The following is a 23,682-nucleotide window of genomic DNA, read 5'->3' as shown; positions in this document are numbered from 1 at the left end:
AACACTAAATTACTAACAAAGATCATCATTTAGGAGTATAAAATGATATAAATAAGTGTAAATAATTACACTTATCACTAGAAGGATAAGAGACAACAATTATGATATAGCTCCTAGAAAAAATTCCCATTACTTTCCTCTTGGCCTCAGGTTACATCAATTGTATTCTTCTGCGACAATTGCTAGTCACATGAGGTGTCACGCCCAGCACCACTAGGAAGATGGAGAGATATGACACCTATCAGACGCTGAAGCATGGTTGACATTTAATGCGACACATCTAGACTTCGTGAGGGAGACGAGAAATGTGAGACTGGTGTTGTGTACATATGATTTCAATCCACTAGGTAGTTCGAGTCAATAATATTCATCGTGGCACATTTATCTTAACTCTATACAACCCTCCTCATTGAATGTTCATGAAGAAGAAGTATATGTTCTCAAAGTTGATCGTGTTTCATCTTAGCAATTCTAAACACACGATTGACATGTACCTAAAATCATTGATACTTGAGATAAACTTGTTGTGGGAAGATGCGATCCATACGTTCGACGTCTTTAAGGAAAATTTTCAATTTTGTGCAACGTTGATATGGACAATCAAAGACTACCTATTTTATTCAATGATGTCGGGGTGGAGTACATATGATGTGCACACTCGTCCATATTGCATACTTAAGGCATAGAAGAAACATATAATGGTTTGATTCTCATAAGAGATTTTTAGATATGAGGCATCCGTATTGCAGAAACATGAGAAATTTCAAAAATAAAATTGTTGAAGAAAATAACAGACCTCATATTTGTACGAGAGATGAGTTGAATCGATTTGGGTTTTTAAGGGTAGTTGAAGAGGATACATTTAATTATAATGTGTAAATCAACATTCACTGTGTTGGAAGAAGAAAAACATATTTTGAAATCTATTGTATTGAAGAAAAAACATGATCCAACACAATTTGAATGTCATACACATAGAAAAAGATCATCTAAAGGCATGTCAAGATTTAGCCGACCTAGGCATACAATTAAAATGCATCCAGCGGGTTCGTCGATCCCCGAGGCTAGTCGACAAAAAATTTAAACGAATAGAATATTAGTCATAGAATATTTTATATTTATAAATAAATATAAAATGAAATGGAAACTAGTCCACAAAAAAATAAATATTATACGGATATTTCATGATATACCACTGAGTTTCTTCGAAATTCACCATATACCACACAAAATGTTTTAATTCACCATATACCATTGAGTTTTCATCCGTTACCACAGAATACCATTAATGGCAACTGCCGTTAGTGTGCCGTTTGTGGTAAATTATTAATTCACCATATACCATTAATTTTATTTTTTTTGCGTCAAATACCATTTTTTGCGTCAAATCTGACAATAGCTGAAAACCTAGTTGCTGAATTTTCGGAACACGAGTCTGTGATGGGGTTGAACGTGATCCATTTTGGTTGATTTCTTTGTTGTTTTCCTTTCTTCTACTATCTTTTTAATAAGGCTTTTAGTATAATAGAGCATCTCTGTAGGATAAATGAGTGCTTTTACAAGCAATTGACTTGAATGAGCTTTGATCTTGGTTCATATCTTGATAAAACATGACATCTACTGCTCATTTTTACAGAGGAGCACATGTTCCGTAATCCTTAATGTGCCCATGGTTGCAGCGTTTCTCAATATGCTTCATCTTAAATTCTTAATCAAGATAACTTAATCAATAATAAGATTGTAATCTTTAAAACTGCTTGTCACGACTCTTTTAAGTTTGCGGCTAAAGAGGCATGCTGCATTTTTTGATGACTTGTGAGCTGAACTAGTTTTTCAAATTTGGTGAGGGATAGGCATAATCTGTAGACGAACTCATCCATGGTTGCACACCTTGAAACTTGCGTTTCATATGCTGGGCATAGAGACTAAATTTTTCTAATCATCTTTATTGCTTGTAAACTACCAACTTGTCTAGGGTTTCCCTGCTTGAAGTGATGTCTTCTTTTGAATTTGCTTGTAAACGTAGCCTATTTTAGCCACGCGATGTCACAAACATGTATACTTGCGTGTGCCTTGATGAGTTATGATGAGTTAGAAACATTCATATAGTAGCTTCGGATATCTGCCTTTTTCTATAGCATAGCTATTGTTACCAATGCAATTTTAGTGTGCCGTTTCTTGATACATACGGATATCAGCTATCATCAGATTTGACGCAAAAAATGGTATTTGACGCAAAAAAAATAAAATTAATGGTATATGGTGAATTAATAATTTACCACAAACGACACACTAACGGCAGTTGCCATTAATGGTATTCTGTGCTAACGGACGAAAACTCAATGGTATATGGTGAATTAAAACATTTTGTGTGGTATATGGTGAATTTCGAAGAAACTCAGTGGTATATCATGAAATATCCGAAATATTATACTTTCGATTGAACTTCCGTCTGAAAAGGCTAGCTGAAGGGTTCATATGCAATGTCTTCCAATTGATTTCCGACTATTTTATAGTCATAAATCAGTCTGGAAAAATGATTTTTTAAAAGGTGAATTTGGAAAAAAGTCCAGCATTTTGGTTTTTGAAATTCACAAATGATTTCGTACAAAATATTTGTCGGAAATTCCTGACTAAAAATTAGTAGTAAAACAGTCGAAATTCTAACTAAATTTCTACTAGCTAGATCAATCAGAATTCCAATTGTTAAACACCTACAAATGCTATGTTAAATTATAATTAAAATAGATGAATTTAACGCCTACATTTATTTTAACTAACAAAAACAATTATAATTCAGTCGGTATATCGGGATACCGACTATTTTCGTTAATTCAATGTATTATTTTTTACAATTGATATCTTAATTGTATATTAATAAAAATTAATACTAGAAAATAATGCAATAGAATTAATTAATTAAAATCTCAATTGATTTATACATGAAAATAAGCAGACAATATTATTTCTGGTACATACATACACGTTAAAGAATTGCCGCTCATGATAAAATAACATCAAAATTTACTTTTTATGTATGTTTTCTTTATAATTTTATGTTCAAAAAATAATTACTATCCCGACCCCTACCCCCATGACCAAAAAATTATCACTATCCCCTGCACTCATGATCAAAAAATTATCACTGTTCATTTTTTCATTTTTAAATCTTAATCAACCCCTTGAATTTCGCTATGCTACATGCCTATAGCCTACATTATACTATGGCCAAAATATGTAAATTACTATAAAATAATAAACAGTGTAAAAATTAGCTTGGTGCAAGTAATATAAAATGGAAAAAGTATTATTTTTATGAATAATATATGGAGCATAAAATAAGTGTCATTTTATACAGAAAATAAATTGGAAAAATTACCATGAATAATATATGGAGTACAACATTTAATTAATTTTCCTACAATAATACCAACTATTGATTAATCATGAATAATACCAATTTTAGTTTATTAACTAATTTACCAAATTTTTTTGTCATATAATCTCCTATAGTTTGATTTTTAACATGTTAGATATATTTTGGGAAAACATCCCCCAAAGTAGATATTATTAAGGTTAATCAAAAGTTGGTATTATTGTAGAGAAATAAACAAAAAATTGTATTATTTCTGATATTTTTTCCTTATAAATTTAGGTATGATTTTTTATATTTAAAATTTGCAAACGAAATTTCATAATTTAATTATAGTTTTTGGTCATGGAATGGTTTTTTTAATCTAGTTCTTGACGTTAATTTTCTATCACTAATTTAATTTACTATTGACATTGACAATTAAAATATTTATTTTTTTAAAAAAAATCTAACAATCAACTTGATACTCTTTCCGTTACAATTAATTTGTATCAACTTTCATTATCTGATTCATTTTACGGTACTTTCTTAATTAGAATTATATCCTACCGCTTTTTGTTTTATCTCAACTATACATTAGTCTCTTTTTTAATATCATCCATGTAATGCACTTACTTTATTATTTAATTTTATAATTTATTTATTTTTTATTTAATTTTATCACATTTTCACTACTTTATACATTTTTTAAAAAAATTTCTAGTTTTATTTTTAAGAAAAAATCACCCAGAATAATTCAACTTTTTACTGATTTCGCTGCAATAAGCTTAACTTTGGATTAAACATGAATAATCTCAATTATTAAGGGTGTTTGCTAACAATGCACCAAAATAACATCTTACATATTCAACGAGTCATTTTGCATAAAAAAATATAAAAATAAATACAAAATTAAATTATAAAAAAGAAATTGAAAAAATAACAAAAATTTTAAAAAAAAATAAAATAAGTTTTTTTTATTAACAATTTTTTTTTCAATAACTAATAATTAAATTATACTCCCTCCGATCTTTCTATATAGTCCCATATAGGTTGGGCACGGATGTTAAGGGTTGTGTGGGGTCCATGTAAAAGGTGGTAGTTGGGTATTTTTAAGTAAGTGGATTAATTGTTAATGATTCCCTCTTTTTGATTAATAAAGTATATGGAATGAAATTTGGAGGGAAAATTGGGTTTGACATTGTTTGAGCTTTAATAATTGAAATTAATACATTTCCGAATTTTTTTTTAATTAAACAACCATTAAACTAGTTAATTTAAATTACAAAAAATTACATCAAATAAATTACAAAAACCGTCAAATTCATAAAATAAGCTAAGTCTTCAATACTTCCTTGATTTCTTCAACGTTTTTTGAACGGCAATTGAAAACGAGCAACCCTCTCGCCACATGCGCATGCGGATATTAAATCTTTCGTTGACTTCAGATTTATAAAAAAACAAACACGGTATGCATTTAGTGTTCAAAATTAATAAAATAACTACAAAAAATCAAAATGTTTCATTTTGAAAGTAAGCCATCAATAAGAAAAATACAGCTGATCTTTAGGTACTGGAACAAAAAAAATCTGATAAAGGGATTGCAAAGATACTGGAACAAAAAATCTGATCTTTAGCCATCAAATGAGTTGACAATTACTAACACAATACAGGGAAACCAAAGAATGAAAATGTCAATGGCGCCAAAAATGAAAAAAATTGCGCCCATAAACAGAAAGAATGTAAGTATATAAGACAGCATTAACTGAAGAAGACAAACACTTCATTTATTTTCCACCAACTTCACAGTATATACAATGGGAAAAAAAAAAGATGTAGATAATTTCACTAAGACTCAAATAATGCATGACCTTTTAACGTCAGCAAACAGTAATGGGAAGCTACAACACGGGTTCATCAACGAAATTGCGAAGAAGTACGATTTGCATAGGAGGACAATCGGAAGGATATGGAGACAGATTCGTGATCAAAAAAAACACAATTTACCAATTAATGTCAACAATATGAAGTCATTGACCAACGGTAAAGCTCGAATCGCCTTTGATGAAAACAAATTCAAATCAATTGAAAAAGCGAAGAAGACAACCTTAAGATCACTTTCAAAGGCTATGGAAGTAAGCTACACCACAGTATGCAGATGGAAAAAAAAGAGGTACTTTCGCAAGCACACCAACGCAATCAAACCGTTACTTACAGACAAAAATAAACTCGACAGGTTAATTTTTTGTCTTAGTAGTTGCATTTTAGATGAGCAAACAAAGAATTTCACATTTAATGAAATGAAAAATGTAGTCCACATTGATGAAAAGTTGTTATACATTACAAGGACACAACAAACATTTTATCTAACTCAAGATGAAATAGAGCCTCATAGAGAAATCCAATCAAAAAGATTTATCCCCAAGATCATGTTTATGTGTGCCGTTGCAAGACCGATCTTTTCTATTGAAGGTGAGATGATTTTTGATGGAAAGATAGGCATTTTTCCATTCACACATGAAGTGGCAGCACAAAGAAGTTCAAAAAACAGAAAGAGAGGAGAGCCAGAGACCAAACCAATACAATCAATCACTAAAGAACACACAAGAGACATGATTGTGCACAAGATACTACCAGCAATTAGACTTAAATGGCCATCAGATTTAAGCAAAACAATTTTCATTCAACAGGACAATGCTAAACCACACATTATAGATGATGATGAGGTGTTTAGAGAGGTGGCTACACTAGATGGATTTAACTTCCACTTAGTGCAACAACCTCCTAACTCACCGGATATGAATGTGCTAGACTTAGGGTTCTTTAGGTCAATACAATCTTTACAGCATCAAAAATCAGCATACAACTACTCACAATTAGTTAAGGCAGTAACCACATCATTTGACAATCTAACACCAAATGCACTGAAGAATGTATGGATCACATTGCAAGCATGTAAAATTGAAGTTATTAAGAAACTAGGTGGTATGGATTATGCAATTCCACACATGAGCAAAGCAAAACTAGAAAGGGAAGGGAGACTCCCACATTGTTTGGGGGTACAGCAGGAAACAATTTACCAGGCACTAAGGTATCTGGAAACAAAGGTGGATAAAACTACATTGGAGGGCATTTTATTTTACTTGGGGATCACAGAAGCAACATCACAAGCAACAACAGAAGCAATACCAGAAGCAACAACAGAAGCAACAATTGAAGCAACAATTGAAGCAATACCAGAAGCAATACCAGAAGCAATACCAGAAGCAACAACAGAATCAACAACATATATTCCAGCAAGAACAGAAGCAACAACAGAAGCAACACCAGCATGAACAACAGAACCATGTAAATATGACACACATGAGTATACTTTTGGGTTTCCTTTTGTACTCACTTTTGGGTTACAGTGTAAGGCAAATGTTTAGGTCTAAACATGATGTAATATTGAAATAGGGGAGATGTTTAGCCGTAAACATTTAGAAGGAAAAATCATGTAACATTTTATTGATGGCTTCAAAAACAAATTGAAAACAAATTCATCTCAGAGATACAATTTGAACTCATCACAGATAACCCAAATCCCATACCAATTGCCTCCTACATCTGGCAAGAACATAGCCTCCTAAACGAGATGTTTGGTGGCTTATGAACTTAACACCCTAGATTGTTGGCAAAATGAATGGATTTAGAGATTTTGTAGCTATAACCAATTGTTTACCCTCAAAAAAAAAATCATAGGGCAACAAAAACAGAACACAAAAGACATGCATACCATCACCAGCACAAAAAAAAATCATCATTAGTCATAGAGGAAAGATATATCCATACGAGAAAATGGGCCTCGAACATCAAAATCAGAAACCAAATCAACATCATCCAACGAATCTTCATCTGAGGAAGGGAACAAGTTCTCAATGTATAGATCTTGAAGATCCAGTTGTAAATCAAACATTCCTTGTATTTCTTCATCTTCATAAGTTATACTTCTTCCCCAGTTAGGATCCGTTTCATCAGAAGTCGTAGGTATACGATTGTAGAAATCAAACCACGGGTTAGGAGATCCAATCGTAGGATCACTTTCTTGGGACGAAGACAAACAAGAAAGACAAGAAGTTGGAGAGGCCATGTTCGAAAAAATCCAGATAAGATGGGAAAAAACCCAGATTTACAAAACCCCTAAAAGCATTAGGGTTTCAAAGAAGACGAAGATGGTGGATAAAAAATGAAGATGAAGATAATAAACCGTAAACCAAGGGATTCAGATGAAGATGCAGATCAGTGAAGAACACGAACAGATGAAGATGAGAGAGAGGGAGAGAGAGGGAGGGATGGGAAGGGATTCACAGTAGGTGAGGTTATAAAAGGGAGGGAGTGATTAATGTGAGTTTAGAGTGTTAATTATTTTAGGTTAGTAGGGTTAACGGGGGTAAAATCGTAATTACGTGTGTGAACTAAGGGTATTTAAGTAAAAAAGGATGGCCAAAAATAGAAATGGGACTAATTCAAGGTTTTGCCAAATAAGGAAATGGGACTAAATTAAAGGATCGGAGGGAGTATTATTATTCTAGATAATTTTTATAATCTTTAATTATTATTCATTCTACTTAGGATGAAGTACAATGTTTTCTTACATGAGGTTCATACACTCCTAAATATATATATATATATATATATATATATATATATATATATATATATATATATATATATCCCAAATTCTCTTTCTAGCGACCTCTACTTTCTCTTTCTCTCTCCTCACTTTACACTCTAATCCAGAAAACCACATCTCATACCTCTCCTTCCACCTCCCACTCCTTATGAAACTCACAAGATCACCCAACCTTACCCCATAACTCATAACCTTTTTTTCTCAACAAACCTCTATTGATAATCTCACTCTTTCTTTCTCCTTTCTCTTTCACACCCAACAATGATGTCATCGGAAAATATCCCTCCGGTGGCTCACCAACCGGAAAACCATCATACAAGTCACCGAAAATCCACCTCCCAAAAAACCCCAGAACAACCCCTACCCCAACCACCTCCTCTTAAGTGCCCTCGTTGTGATTCCTCCAACACCAAATTTTGCTATTACAATAATTATAGTTTAACCCAACCTAGACACTTCTGCAAGACTTGTAGAAGGTACTGGACTAAAGGTGGGGCCCTAAGGAACGTTCCAATCGGCGGTGGTTGCCGTAAAACCAAGAAACATAAACCCACTTCATCTTCTTCTTCGTCCATAACCCGACTCGATATCTCCAGTGGGCCAGGAACTGTTTCCCATTTCAAGTTCCTGGCCCAACCGACCGTAACCCCTGCCATGGAGTTTCAACTGGGTGGACTCGCCTTACCTCGACTCCACCCAGCTACGGCAGGGGTTTACACCCAGTTTATCACCAGTTCCGGAACCCAAACCCATTCTGTAGGGTTGGGTTCCGGGTCAGGTGAGTGTTTTGGGTTGGACTTGTTGGGTCTTGGTAATTACCCACCAATTCCAACCTCATCTAATGGTTGTGGAAGTGGTGTTGGTGATCATAATATATCAATCTCTTCAATTGAGTCATTAAGCTCAATTAATCAAGAGATGCATTGGAAATTACAACAGCAAAGATTGGGTTTGTTGTATGGGCCCACAACAATGGAAGATGATCATAATAATCATCAGGAAAAACCCATTGAAGGAGAAGGAATGGATTTGTTTAAGAATTTGGAAAATGCAAGAAAAATTGATAATCAAGTTTCTGGTGATCATAATACTCCAAATAATAACCCTACAGAATGGTTATTTGAACAAATTCCAGTTAATTATGGTTCTTCTGAAAAAAGCAATAATAACCATGAAGATTTTAATGGAGTTTGGGCAACTGAATTACATCAACATCATCACCAACATCAGTTTAATGGTTTGCAGTAAGAGATGAAGATTTGAAGATTGTTGTAGAGAGAGAAACAAGAGAGAGGTAAAGGGTATTATCAGCTGGTTTTCATTTTACATAATTAATTTTATATGACAAATTAGGAAAAAAAAAAAAAGGTGAAGGTTAGATTTTAATTAAGAGTAGTTAAATTTATAAGCATATTTAGCTTGCCTCATCCATTTTGATATGGTTTCAGTTGTAAGTAAAAAGTTGACCTTTTATGTAAAACTTTGGTTAATTTATCATGGTGGTATAATTATATTTTAAATTCATAAGTATATTTCTTTTAATTTAATCTGAATAAAAAAGTATATATTTGTTAATTTTTACTACATAATCATATTGGATTGTATTTCTTCCGGTCTCTATGAATCAAAAAGATATCACATATTTGAGTTAAAAAGATATCACATATTTGAGTTAAAAGATGCCATTTTTACTTTGTCTAATTACTTTGTAGAAGTATAACTTAATATTTTTTTTAGTTGGTCTTAATAAATTTATTATTTTAAAATATAATTCTAAAACTTTTATACAATTCAGTTTTAATTTTTCAGCAGTTTTTATTTAAGTGTTTCTTTTTTATGATAGTTTCATATGAAATAATATATTTTTTAATTAAGGAGATTAAAATTTGTAGAGTTATAATATTTTATATGATCCTTGTTAAATGCAACACTTGTATTTTTTATATTATCTATAAGTTAACTATGTTTTAAAGTTAATAATTTTTTTATTAATTTATAAGAAATTATATAGACCAAATAAAATCTTATTAATTTTGTCTCAAAATTAATTTTAAAATATTAAATTTTTATAATTTTTAAATATGTGTAATTAGAAATAATAATAATAATCAAAAAATTATATTGGGTTGCTTGAGAAATGAGAACTCTAACGATGCATATAAGTAAGGGCACAGGAAGTATTTATATGTAATTCTTTCAAATTCATTTTCATATATACTCGTATAATTTTTCATGGATATTGACTTTTGAATACATACTTTAAAAATTATATAAAAGATAATCGAAAACCCAAAAAAACTGAGATGATTATAAAGTAAATATTTCATTCGTTTCAAAATAATTGTTACACAAATATTTAAGGTAGTGTTTATTATTCAAGCTTATTTCATGTATTGCAATTAATGTATAAGAATAAATATAGTTAAGTGAGATTTTGTTTGAATCGTCTAATTGTGTATTTTTATGATGTTGAATCTTTAAGATTTTTAATTATGCATAACTCAAGATATAAATGATCAAAATAATACATTAGACTGTGTATTAAAGTAAATATAGCAAGTATAATAAAATGAAAAAAATATATGTATAATTCCTCATTTATCAATAATTATTTAGAAAAATAGTAATATGGAATAGTAGTGTTAAAAATTGTTGTATGCATGGTTTATGTAGTACTTACTAGTACAGTAATACTACTCATGATACTTTTCCCAAAGCTCGTTGTCATGGGATCACTGATTTATAGAATTTCCTTGGATTTTTAAATTTATCTTCTTGATTAGCCCAATAAAATCTAGCTTCAACCTCAAGCTTGAAAGAAAAAAATAATTGAATATTATAATGGGATATTGTTGTAGGTGAGGTGATATTTGTTAATTGGGTAATTATAAGTTTTTATTAAATAGAAAGAAAAGTTACATATATTGTCTTGAACTTTAATTAGTTGGGTGGATTTTTCATTTGGTATTATTTTTCTTTATCGAAATAATTATGGAAATCATTTTAGTTTGTAAGTACCACTCCATGGTAATTTACTCTTTTAGTCCTTATGGATTAGCAATATGGAATAATGACATGGCGGTTAAGAAATTTACTTCCTCCATTCCAGCTTATTTAAACCAAACTAACTTTTACACTATTCATCATTTTATGATAATTTACATATTTCAGCTATTATACGAGAAAACAAAAACATGTCCTATAAGATCTTGTTTTATTCGCCACTTCTTATATTTTCATAATATCAAATTTTTATAATTTTTCGTAGTATAACTCTAGATATAAACGATCCGACAAACACATTGAATTGCACAAAATTAAATTTAGCTCAAGTATTTTGGAACGGAGGAAAATAGATCATAAAATTCTACAGATAAGATTTAGAGCGAGAGAAAATATATGAATAAGAATTTAAGAAAATAATAAGTACATTCCTAAAATAAAAATAAATGTTACAAGGCTTAAAAGGGTATACTAAAATAAAAATGTTAGACAAAGGGGGATAGAGTATTGTTCATATTTATTCTATCATTTTCTCTTTTCTTACAATTAAAAAATCAAAATTTTTTTTAAAAAAAAAACTTTTCCCAAATTATTTTGTACAAGTAATTTGACATATAAAGAAAACAAGAGAGTAAACTTTATCATTATCAATTCCTAATAGTCTAATACTCCTAATGATTAAAAGTAAATTACTTCTAAAAAATTTATTTTTAGCCGTTTGTAGATAAGAATTCAACATTTCGTTATTCTTTAAAATTTATCTAATACTTTCTCCAACATTAGATAAATAACACTAATCATTTATCACTTTTAATTTGTGATTAATTTTTAATCTATAAATTAAAATATAGTCAAGTGAAATTTTATTTGATTTGTCTCATTGCAAAGATTATTAATATCAAATTTTAAAAAAATTTTATTATATATAATAAGAGATATTAAAAATTAAATTAGTTCATTAGACTAAATGAAAAAACAAACATCGTAAATAAATTAAAATGGAACAAGTATTAATGCATAATTTAATTTAAAAATATGTTATTTCAACTCCTAATAATCTCGGAAGATGAAAGTTGTGGTTGACCTAGCAAATGAATATTTAATTTTTCTTTGATCTTGATTATTGGAATATAATTTCCCTCAATATCTTGTTTATGGGAGATTTTGTCATAAAGATTTTAGTAAATATAACGATTATTTATAATGTCAATAAATTAAAATGTAATAGGATAATGATTTTATTATTTTAATTTATTTTTTTAATTTCAATTATTTTAATATTATTTTTTATTTTTTTTATTTTAATTTACAAATCACGATGATTATTTAAGAATTTTTGCATCAGGAACAATAAATGATGGGCATTACTATTTGTCGCCACCCCTTCTAATGAAATTACGAATTTGCCCCTAAACTTTAAAAATTTACAAATTTGCCATTGTAGTTATAATAACACAATTAAAATAAAATAATTTATTACAATATTTATTTAAATAACAATAACTTAAAAAATAAATTAATTAATCAAAATAATTTCAAAAAAAAAAATTTAGTACCAGTCGCACAAAAAGTGCGACTCGACCTAGGTACAGTCGCACTTTTTGTGCGACTGGTAATTTTTTTTTTAATTATTTTTTAATTATTTTTATTTATATTATTATTGTTATTATTATTATTATTATTGTTATTATAATTATTATTTTTGTTATTATTATTATTATTATTATTTAAATAAAAGTAACTTAAAAAATAAATTAATTAAACAAAAGAAATTTTATAAGTCGAAATTCAAAAAAAAAATAAAATAAAATAAATAAATACCAGTCGCACAAAACGTGCGACTGTACTTAGGTCGAGTCGCACAAAAAGTGCGACTCGACCTAGGTACAGTCGCACGTTTTGTGCGACTGGTATTTTTTTTTTATTTTTATTTTTATTTATATTATTATTGTTATTATTATTATTATTGTTATTATAATAATAATAATAATAATAATAATAATAATTATTATTATTGTTATTATTATTATTATCATTATTATTATTATTATTATTATTATTATTATTATTATTATTATTATTATTGTGGTTGTTATTATTATTATTATTAAATTATTATTTTTTTTTTAATTATTATATTTAATTTATATTTTTAAATGTTATTATTATTATTATTATTATTATTATTATTTAAATAAAAGTAACTTAAAAAATAAATTAATTAAACAAAAGAAATTTTATAAGTCGAAATTCAAAAAAAAAAAATATACCAGTTGCACGTTTTGTGCGACTAGTATTTTTTTTTTATTTATGTTATTATTGTTATTATTATTATTGTTATTATAATTATTATTATTTTTGTTATTATTATTATTATTATTAGTAGTATAAAAATTAGAAATTTTAAGTCCAATGGCAAAGTTGTAATTTTTTAAATTTTAGGGGTAAATTCGTAATTTCATTTGAGGGGTGGCGATAAAATGAAAAAGGTAACGACAAATAACAATTGGGTAAGTGATCTCAGAAGCTGAATAGAAACATATAAGTATAGAAGAGCAGTAAGCAGGCAGTGCAGTAGTAGTAAGATTCTGATGACAGAAACCAGTCAGACAAGCAGGCAACAGTACTATCACATTCACACCTCCTCCATTAACTAGTTAATCTATCAAAGCTACTTATATCGGAAAAATAAGTATTATCCACTTATTTTTTTAATTTGTAATTAATTTGTAATTTATAAGTTAAAAATATAATTAAGTGAAATCTTGTTAGATTCGTCTCGATGTAAAAATAATTAATATCACATTTTTATAATTTTATATTATACATAATTATAAATATTAAGATTTAAATTAGTGTATTAGACCGCATGAAAAAGTAAGAAAGAAAGTATATCCATAGTGTGATCAGAATAATAGGGCTTACCTAAAACTTGCATTTACTACCAAGTCTACCAGACTGTTACTCCTATACATGCACCTCAATCTTATAGCCCTGCTCATGAATGCTGAGTGATGGCTTAGCCAATGCCTTGGGTTTCCCATTTTGCTTTTTTATTGTTGTTTTGTACTCCTATTTGTTTGTTGGTGGTCTCAAAAAGGTTGGCTTCTACAACAGTTCATTTAAGCACTCTCAACATCTCTATTCTACCTCTATATCTTAAGCATACTATAGACTAGAAAAATTGAAAATCTTTGTAAATAATTACAAAAAAATAAAATTAAAACTAATAAAATAATTAAAATAAAAATATTATAAAAAATAATAGACTTATGACATAGTGCCACATACTAGTGATTTGTAATTGTTGTAAATCACGGTTTTAATCGGTAAAGCTCTTAGAGAAAAACAAAGATTTACTGCTTTGATTTTATTGTGAATATGTGGCTTGAATTTGATCCTTGTTCCAAAAATTATACATCCTCCCTTATATATTACTTGCACTAAATTAACTTTTCTACTATTTATTTATGGTAATTTACATATTTCGGCTATTATACAAGAAAAAAAACATAGTCATATGTGATCTTGTTTTATTTGTCTCGTCTCATATTTTCATAGTATCAAATTTCTATAGTTTTTAGTGATGTATAATTCTAAATATAAATGATACGACAAACGCATTGGATTACGCAAAAGTTTGTTTGGTGCAACCGTGCAAGTCATATGGAAGGGAGGAAGTACTTGTTATATTTGACTTTTTTATTTCATTATGCTATTTTGATCATTTATATACTTCCTTATATTCTTCCTATTAGTTCCATTTACTTTTGGATTACAATTCACTTATTACTTTTAATATGTATTTTATTCTTAATCTATAAGTTAAAAGATACTCCCTCCGAACCAATTTAGATGTCCCATTTGCTTGGGCACGGTTATTAAGAATGATGTGGGGTCCATTAAAAAGGGTAAGTAGTAAAAGGTAAGTAGTGAAGGTAAATAGTGAAGGGTAGTTGGGTAAGTAAGGTATATGAGGGTATATTCGTAACTACTTGTGTGAACTAAGGATATTTAGATAAAAAAAATTTGACAAAAATAGAAATGGGACAACTAAAAAGACTTTGCCAAATAAGGAAATGGGACAACTAAATTGGTTCGGAGGGAGTAGTAAAGTAGGATATTATTTGATTTTTCTCGATAAAAGAATTATTAATTTTAATTTTTTTAATTTTTAATTAAGTATAATTAGAGATATTAAGGGTAAAATTTTACCTTGATAAATGTGAAAAAATTAAATGAGACTAATAGATTAAATAGGATGAAGTATTAAACGATGCACATCTAATTTAAAAATCAAAAAAAGTTTTTATTATGAAAATATGCAATTAGAAGATTCAAACAAAATCTAGCTTGACAATTTTTTTTTACACTTTACTCGCAATATAAAGTACTCCATCCATTTTCATATGTTTTTCTCAAATAAAATTTACAAGTTTTAATGTCAAACTTTGACTATGATTTCTCATTGATCTATATAAAAAAAACATATTCATATAGGATTTTGATAGATTCGTATTAATATATATTTTCTAAATATCAACTTTTTAAAATTTTTAAAAATTCACAATTAAAATTATTTGACTTTTATGTTTGCATTGAGATCTACGCAAAAAGTGAATGAGAAGAACGAAAGAAAAGAGAGAGTATAAAATAAACTTGAATAATGAATACAAATAGATAAAGTAGCAAGTATTTTACAACAAAGAAAGTATATCATTCAATTTTACACTATTTAATGCAGGCAATTTGATTATTTATATCTTAATTTAAATATAATTAAAAAATTATAGAAAGATAATATTATGAAAATATATTTTGACGAATTAAAAAAGATTGTACTTGACTATTTTTTATAAATGAAATATATAACAGTACAACAATATCAAGAAAATGTTTTTACTCCTATTAAAATTAGCATTTATAAATTATGCGATTACTTGTGTGAGTGTCTATATTATTTAAAATAGTTTATGTCTTGGTGTTGCTCTTTCAATTTTTGTAAAAATGAATTTCTACATCTACGTACATTTACCTAAGATGATCTTACATAAATAAGATAATCACGGCAGTACACAAAGGGTGGTCATGTTGTGGGCCATGGTTTTTGGTGTCTCGTATGACCCTGTACTGCTTGCGCGAAGGCCCACAGCAGCCACAACGCCCTATGTGCCGTGCCCACCACCACCTCTCCCATGAGAAAAAAGAAGAAACACGAGGTTAGCTAGCTTTGCAGGGGTGTTGGAGAATGAGCCAAACAATATAGCAACCGCAATGCAAGTATGCAACATCTTTAGGAATTAGGAGTATTCTACTGACTTAAATCACTTAACGTTAGTTGTAGAAAGAGAAGGGGATAGATGATATTCTTAATGAAGTTCTCACCACAAATTTTTACCCAAAGTAAGAAAAATACAATTATTTAAGAAGTAGAAATAATATTTTATTGAATAATAAGTTTGATGGAGGAAAAATAAATATCATAAATATTAATATAATATTAAGCAAAATTAAGTAGAAAAAATATTAAGGTCACAACTAATAAAAAAATATTTTTAAAAAGTTAAAAGAAAATATGTGGGACCATAAGAAATATGTAAATGTTAAAACGGATATTTCATGATATACCACTGAGTTTCTTCGAAATTCACCATATACCACACAAAATGTTTTAATTCACCATATACCATTGAGTTTTCGTCCGTTAGCACAGAATACCATTAATGGTAACTGCCGTTAGTGTGTCGTTAGTGGTAAATTATTAATTCACCATATACCATTAATTTTATTTTTTTTGCGTCAAATACCATTTTTTGCGTCAAATTTGACGATAGCTGATATCCGTATGTATCAAGAAACGGCACACTAAAATTGCATTGGTAACAATAGCTATGCTATAGAAAAAGGCAGATATCCGAAGCTACTATATGAATGTTTCTAACTCATCATAACTCATCAAGGCACACGCAAGTATACATGTTTGTGACATCGCGTGGCTAAAATAGGCTACGTTTACAAGCAAATTAAAAAGAAGGCATCACTTCAAGCAGGGAAACCCCAGATAAGTTGGTACTTTACAAGCAATAAAGATGATTAGAAAAATTTAGTCTCTATGCCCAGCATATGAAACGCAAGTTTCAAGGTGTGCAACCATGGATGAGTTCGTCTACAGATCATGCCTATCCCTCACCAAATTTGAAAAACTAGTTCAGCCCACAAGTCATCAGAGAACATGCAGCATGCCTCTTTAGCCGCAAACTTAAAAGAGTCGTGACAAGCAGCTTTAAAGATTACAATCTTATTATTGATTAAGTTATCTTGATTAAGAATTTAAGATGAAGCATATTGACAAACGCCGCAACCATGGGCAGATTAAGGATTACGGAACATGTGCTTCTCTGTAAAAATGGGCAGCAGATGTCATGTTTTATCAAGATATGAACCAAGATCAAAGCTCATTCAAGTCAATTGTTCGTAAAGCACTCATTTATCCTACAGAGATGCCCTATTATACTAAAAGCCTTATCAAAAAGATAGTAGAAGAAAGGAAAACAACAAAGAAATCAACCAAAATGGATCACGTTCAACCCCATCACAGACTCGTGTTCTGAAAATTCAGCAACTAGGTTTTCAGCTATCGTCAGATTTGACGCAAAAAATGGTATTTGATGCAAAAAAAATAAAATTAATGGTATATGGTGAATTAAAAATTTACCACAAACGGCACACCAACGGCAGTTGTCATTAATGGTATTTTGTGCTAACGGACGAAAACTCAATGGTATATGGTGAATTAAAACATTTTGTGTGGTATATGGTGAATTTCGAAGAAACTCAGTGGTATATCATGAAATATCCGATGTTAAAATGAAGTTAGTGAAAAATATGTGGGGACCATAAGAATTATTGAAATATTAAAATAAAAATAAATAAGATTATTTTTTTCCAAAATTAGTGACATAAATAGAAAAATTATTTATAGGAATAATAATTAAAATATTTAAAAATAACAAATAAAAACTTGTTTAAAAAACAACAGGAATACTAATGTAATAGTATTATGATCATAGAATGATGACCAATTAATCATCACCATAGTAGTATATATTGGCTTTCAACCTTTTCTTGCTTTTGCCCTTATCTATTTCCTTTTGCCTTTGAATAATCTTTTACTTTAACTATTTATTTCTAATAATTTGGACCGTACTTTTAGCTTAACTAACAAATGCCAACTATGATCAACCTAAATTTTCTTTTCAAAATCAGGAAAATAAAATACTAGAATTTTTTTTAAAAATGAAATACTATGATCAACCTTGTTATTTTGTTGCAAAAACGTGTTATAATTTTTTTCCTTGATTTTTATAGTTAAAAAGTAACATATTTTTGCCAAAAAATACACTTTTCAAAAGTATTACTTTTACATTTAAAAGTGTTACTTTTCAACTATAAAAATTTCACACAAAATAGTAACACGTTTTTACTAGAAAATAACAAGGTTTGCACGGTTCACACTTAAACACATTGAAACTTCACACACACATATATTTGACATCTCATTTTTCCTTTTTTTTTTTCAAAATGTACATGAGAGTTAACTTGTATACTCCATCTTGTTTCATTGTATTTTTTAATATGAAATTAATTTATTTATTTTCTTTTATTTGTCCACTTTAGATTTTTGTATTTTAGAGGAGAGAAATTTTTTAAGAGATGTATTAAAAATAAAATACATTCATATGAGACTTTATTATATTTGTCTGAATACATAGCATTTTATTATATAACTTTTAGAATTTGTTGTTATTCTTATTTAGAGATATTAAGATTTAAAACTTACGTTGAAATATGTGCAAAAAGTAACGTAGACAACAAAAAAGTACAATTCTTTGATTTGTCCTAGTTAGAGGTGTTTTAACCAAACCAAATGACTTGATATTTACTCGACTTTGTAACCGAACTCGATTTAACCCGAGTTTAAAAATAATTTACAATTATGTAAAAAATAATATAGACCAAAACTCGATTTCAAATAGACTCGAAACATCTAACCCAAAATCAATTCAATGACCCGAATGAATATTTCTAGTCCTTGCTAAAGCTCTATATATCAAAGGCAAAACTCTAAAGTATTACCTTCGTTTCATAATACTTGCACCATTGGCTTGACATACGTATAATAAGAAAATGATTGGTTGATAGAAAATATCATTGTTGTCCTTATAAATAATGACAAATTAAATGTGTAAAAGTAATTGAGGTATAGATAGATTAAGAATAAAGTAAGGATAAATAAGATAATTTATAAGTTATTTTATGATTTATATAGTAATTTAGTAAATATTGTGAATCAGATATAAAAGAAAAAAAGAAAAATATAACATGAAAAAAATACAAACAGAAATTATAGCAAATATTATTGAGTGGATCAGTTATCAAAAGTGGTAAAACTTCCATAAGTATTAACAGCATCTCATATAGAAGTAATCTTTTGAACTTTTACTTCTACATGATTTCTTCTCTTTTATAGATGATGTAATGTAATAATCACCTCATTCCCATATATCCCTTTGTGAACTAGATCCAACAATACCAGGTACTTTTATTACTTTTGATAAACAGGAGATTAAAATTTTAATCAATAAACGTTATTTATAAATCATTATAAAAAGATAAAAAATAATAATAAAATATACAAAATTAAAAAAGGTAAATTGAAATTATAAAAATCTCATCCTATTAAATCTTATCACATAAATATAATTTATTAATTTTATAAATTATCGTTATTTATTAACATATACTTCTAGGTGACACACCTTATTTTAGTAGCTCTTCCAACCTTTTTACTAAAAGTGAAGAATATACTACTTATCTTTTTGGGTCTGTTATTACTCCACTTGGTAAAAAACAATGAGCTACTTCCACCAGATCAACGAGTTTGTTCGTATTTTTCATTTTAATTAATTCGTCGGATGAGATTTCTTTACTTTTTCAGTTTTCTATCAACCACACATTTTTAAATTATTACTCCAATTTATATATTTTAATATCATTTATATATTTTTTTTGCTTTTTTATAAATTATACTTTTTTACCATATATTTTATAGGAAAAATTATTGTGAATAATACAACTTTTCATTAATTTCTCATAATAATATCAATTTTTGATTAACCATAAATAATACCAACTTAGAGGGTTTCTTTTTCTAAAATAATACTAAATTTAGTTTATTAACTAATTTATCAAATTTTTTTGTCATATAATCTCCTATGGTTTGATTTTTAACATATTGGGTATATTCGAGGAAAACAACGCTTAAGTTGGTATTATTCATGGTTATGTAAAAGTTGATATTATTATAGAAAAATACGTAAAAAGTTATGTTATCTGATAATTTTTCCTGCTTTTTATCATTGTTTTTTTCCTTTGATTTGCTAAAATTTTATTCTTATATTAAAATGCTACTACAGAGAGTATTTGTAAATTTTTAACGATAAAAATAAGAAAAATGATATATACAGTTCTTAGGAATGTATATAAGAAGAAATATTGTATTTAATTTATTTAATTTGATATTATTTTTGCTTTGGAAACATAAGCATTTAATTATATTTTATTATTTTATCATTTATTATTTCTTGGAAATTTAAAAAATATTTTATAAAATATTAATTATTTTCTAATCTCTAAATTAGATTCTCTTAAATATTTAAATTATTAATCATTAAAAAAATTTGTTAATTTTTATATAGAGCCCTAAGAACTAATCATTACCCTAAAAATAAATAGTATTATTAATAAATAAAGTATAATAGAAATTGATTAACATAATAAAGAGCCTTCTTGGTGGTGACTTATTGAAGACAGCTTTTTCCTGTCATGGCTTCCTTTTAGTATCGGAGATATCCTATAGGTAATAACATTGTTTCCCCACTTACCCATTGGAAATAAGTTTGACTAGAATATACTTTCAATTCCCTAGTAGCCAAATTAATTTTTTTAATTAAGAAGTTGAATTTAATTTGTTTTCAAAATAAAGTGTATGTGTTTTAAAACTAAATTGTTTATGTGCAAACAACAAAAGTAAGATTATTTTGCATCTACTACATTGTCTTTTTTTTTTTTTTTTAATAGATATAATTTCATTTACTATGTTTTTCATTTGTCCACTTATATTCTTTGTATTTTCTTAAACTTTTCTAATATTTCATCATATAATACTTGACTTTAACATGTTAATTGTAGCTTATTTTTCCGTTAATTAAGTATTATCATGTGACATTTACTCTTAAATTTATTTTTTTTGAATTTTATTTATTTATAAATAACATTACCTGTACATCTCTTTAATAATATTTAAAGTTACAATAACACGAATCAATAAAATATATCGAAGGTAGTAGATAGTAGGTGTCACATGTAATGAAGCTTGTTGTATGGTTGAATAAGAGTTAGGGAAGGGAAGGAGTAAATAGAAGGTAAGAAAGCATGATGAACGTGAATGATGAAGTAGAAACTTGAATGAAACTGCGTTATAATTCAACTTTATATGAGTTAGCTAGTAATAGAAGCAAGGGAGGATCATAATATTAATACATCAGGCATACTCTTAAGATTGGCCAGATATTATATGTCTTACTTTATGTTTTTGTGATCATGCTGTCATTGTCCAAATCGTCAATCCCTAACTTACAACATGCAAGAACCTCATGACATACTCTCTATTATTCATATACTTACCGAATATTTTATTTTAAGGGATTTATAGTTCTTCTTACCAGCAGAACCGTCATTAAAAATTTAGTGGTCCTGCGTCTTATTTATAGTAAATATATTTATTTATTAATAAATTTAAGATATATTTTTTTTTAACTTTTTTATATACGGGAGAAATGGGGAGTCATGTGCGGTCGATTACCTCGCACACCCTATGTTAACCAGCGCTTCCCAGGGATAATTTATTATGTGACATAAACAATTTTAAATTGTAAATTAAGAATATTTTAAATTTTAAATTTTATAAGTGCACTAATTTAATGGTTTTTTAAAGTTATTCTCATTTGCTATTTTGGGTTGTTTTATTTTGTTGTTCTCCTAAACAATTTTTCTATTTATATCATGAATTTTACCTTTTTCATCCTTGTTTTAATATTTTAATGCTTATGGTTCTCATATATCTTTCACTAACTTCAATTTAACATTTTTATATTTTTTATAATCTCGACATGTTTCCTGCTCACTTCATTAAAATAAACATTTTTTAATAGCTATTGTTCCCATATTTTTTTGAATAATTTTCTTTTAATATTGTTTTTATATTTATGGTCTCAACTTTTCCTCTATCAAATTTATTATTTAATAAAATAATAGGAGTATATCACCAAGTAGTTTTCATAAAGAACTTGTTATAATGGTGTCAAAATATATATCTAATTATTGGTATTATTCCAAGTAATTGTAATTAGGGGTGTTTATAAATATCCGATTTTAAATATTCGGAATTCGATTTTTTAAATCAGATGATTCGGATCGGGTACTCGGTTTTTAAACCGAATTCGGATCAGAACATTGACAAAATCGGATATCCGATTTTCTAATATTTTATTATTATTATTATTATTATTATTTATAAAATATAAAAATAATTTTTAATAATTTTTTTGTTTAGGTTGTTAAATTTACTAATATGTACAATTGTCAATTATAACTAAGTTATATAATTAATTATTGTTAATTAATTTAGACTTTTGAAAATCCAACCATATTCGAAGTCTAAAAAATAAGATTGATTAAAGAAAGAAAACGAAGTGAGCTTAAATATTTATGTGGAAAAATTGTAAAATTATTTTAAAAAAGAAAAAAATAAAAAATAAAAAAATTTGAAAACCGGATATCTCGTATATGATCCAGATTAAATTGGATATCCTTTTTTTACGGACCGGAACCGGAATCGGATAGTAATTTTCACTATCCGAAAACCAGGCATCCGAATTTTTGGATCCAGTTTTGAACACCCCTAATTGTAACGATTATACTTCTAATTCTTCTTTCTTATACTCCCCTCATTCTTTTTTGTTTATAATTTTCTTTTACATTTTGCACACTTTTCAAATCGATTTCTGAATCAGAATTTCTCTAGATACACATTATAAAATAAAAAAATATAAAAAATTTACAAAAAACTTTACATTAAGACAAATCTAACAAGATTTAGTATATTTTACCTTATACATATATTACTTTCAAAAACTTAATTTAAATTTCTCTTATTATAATAAAATATTCAAATTAAAAGTACATCAGAGATCAAAATGGAGGTAAGATTGACAATTATAATCAATTATTCCCTCCTATACAGAGTTCAAAATTAGAGTTTTCCAATCTTATAAAATAAGAAGGGCTGAAAGTTCAAGCAATTTACAAAGCTAGTCTTAAAAATATGCTTTTCATTACATTCAAAGTGAACTTTAAAATATGCATATTGATTTTAATATTTTATGATCCAACTATTTTTTTCTCGGAAAATACTCTAATTAATTTTTATATTTGTAGTCTTTCGGAATGAATCCTAAAACGTAAATATATGAGTTCATAATTATTATAGTTTGTCGTTTAGACTGCCTCATATTGTGACATTTGTTTCTTATAA

General features: G+C 27.8%; 2 protein-coding genes across 2 annotated transcripts; both read left to right on the top strand.

Moving 5' to 3' along the window:
- Positions 1-5,214: 5,214 nt before the first annotated feature.
- On the top strand, positions 5,215-6,687 carry LOC130821630 (uncharacterized). Its single transcript, XM_057687418.1, has one exon. The coding sequence runs from the start codon at positions 5,215-5,217 to the stop codon at positions 6,685-6,687; it is 1,473 nt and encodes a 490-aa protein (XP_057543401.1).
- A 1,389-nt stretch (positions 6,688-8,076) lies between these two features.
- On the top strand, positions 8,077-9,639 carry LOC130820260 (dof zinc finger protein DOF5.7-like). Its single transcript, XM_057685570.1, has one exon. It carries the CDS (start codon positions 8,286-8,288, stop codon positions 9,270-9,272), a length of 987 nt encoding a protein of 328 aa, XP_057541553.1. The 5' UTR covers positions 8,077-8,285; the 3' UTR covers positions 9,273-9,639.
- Positions 9,640-23,682: the final 14,043 nt, after the last annotated feature.

The sequence above is a fragment of the Amaranthus tricolor genome, chromosome 8 (genome assembly GCF_026212465.1).
Source record: "Amaranthus tricolor cultivar Red isolate AtriRed21 chromosome 8, ASM2621246v1, whole genome shotgun sequence".
Taxonomy (NCBI): Eukaryota; Viridiplantae; Streptophyta; class Magnoliopsida; order Caryophyllales; family Amaranthaceae; genus Amaranthus; species Amaranthus tricolor.
This window is presented reverse-complemented; position numbering and strand designations above follow the sequence as displayed.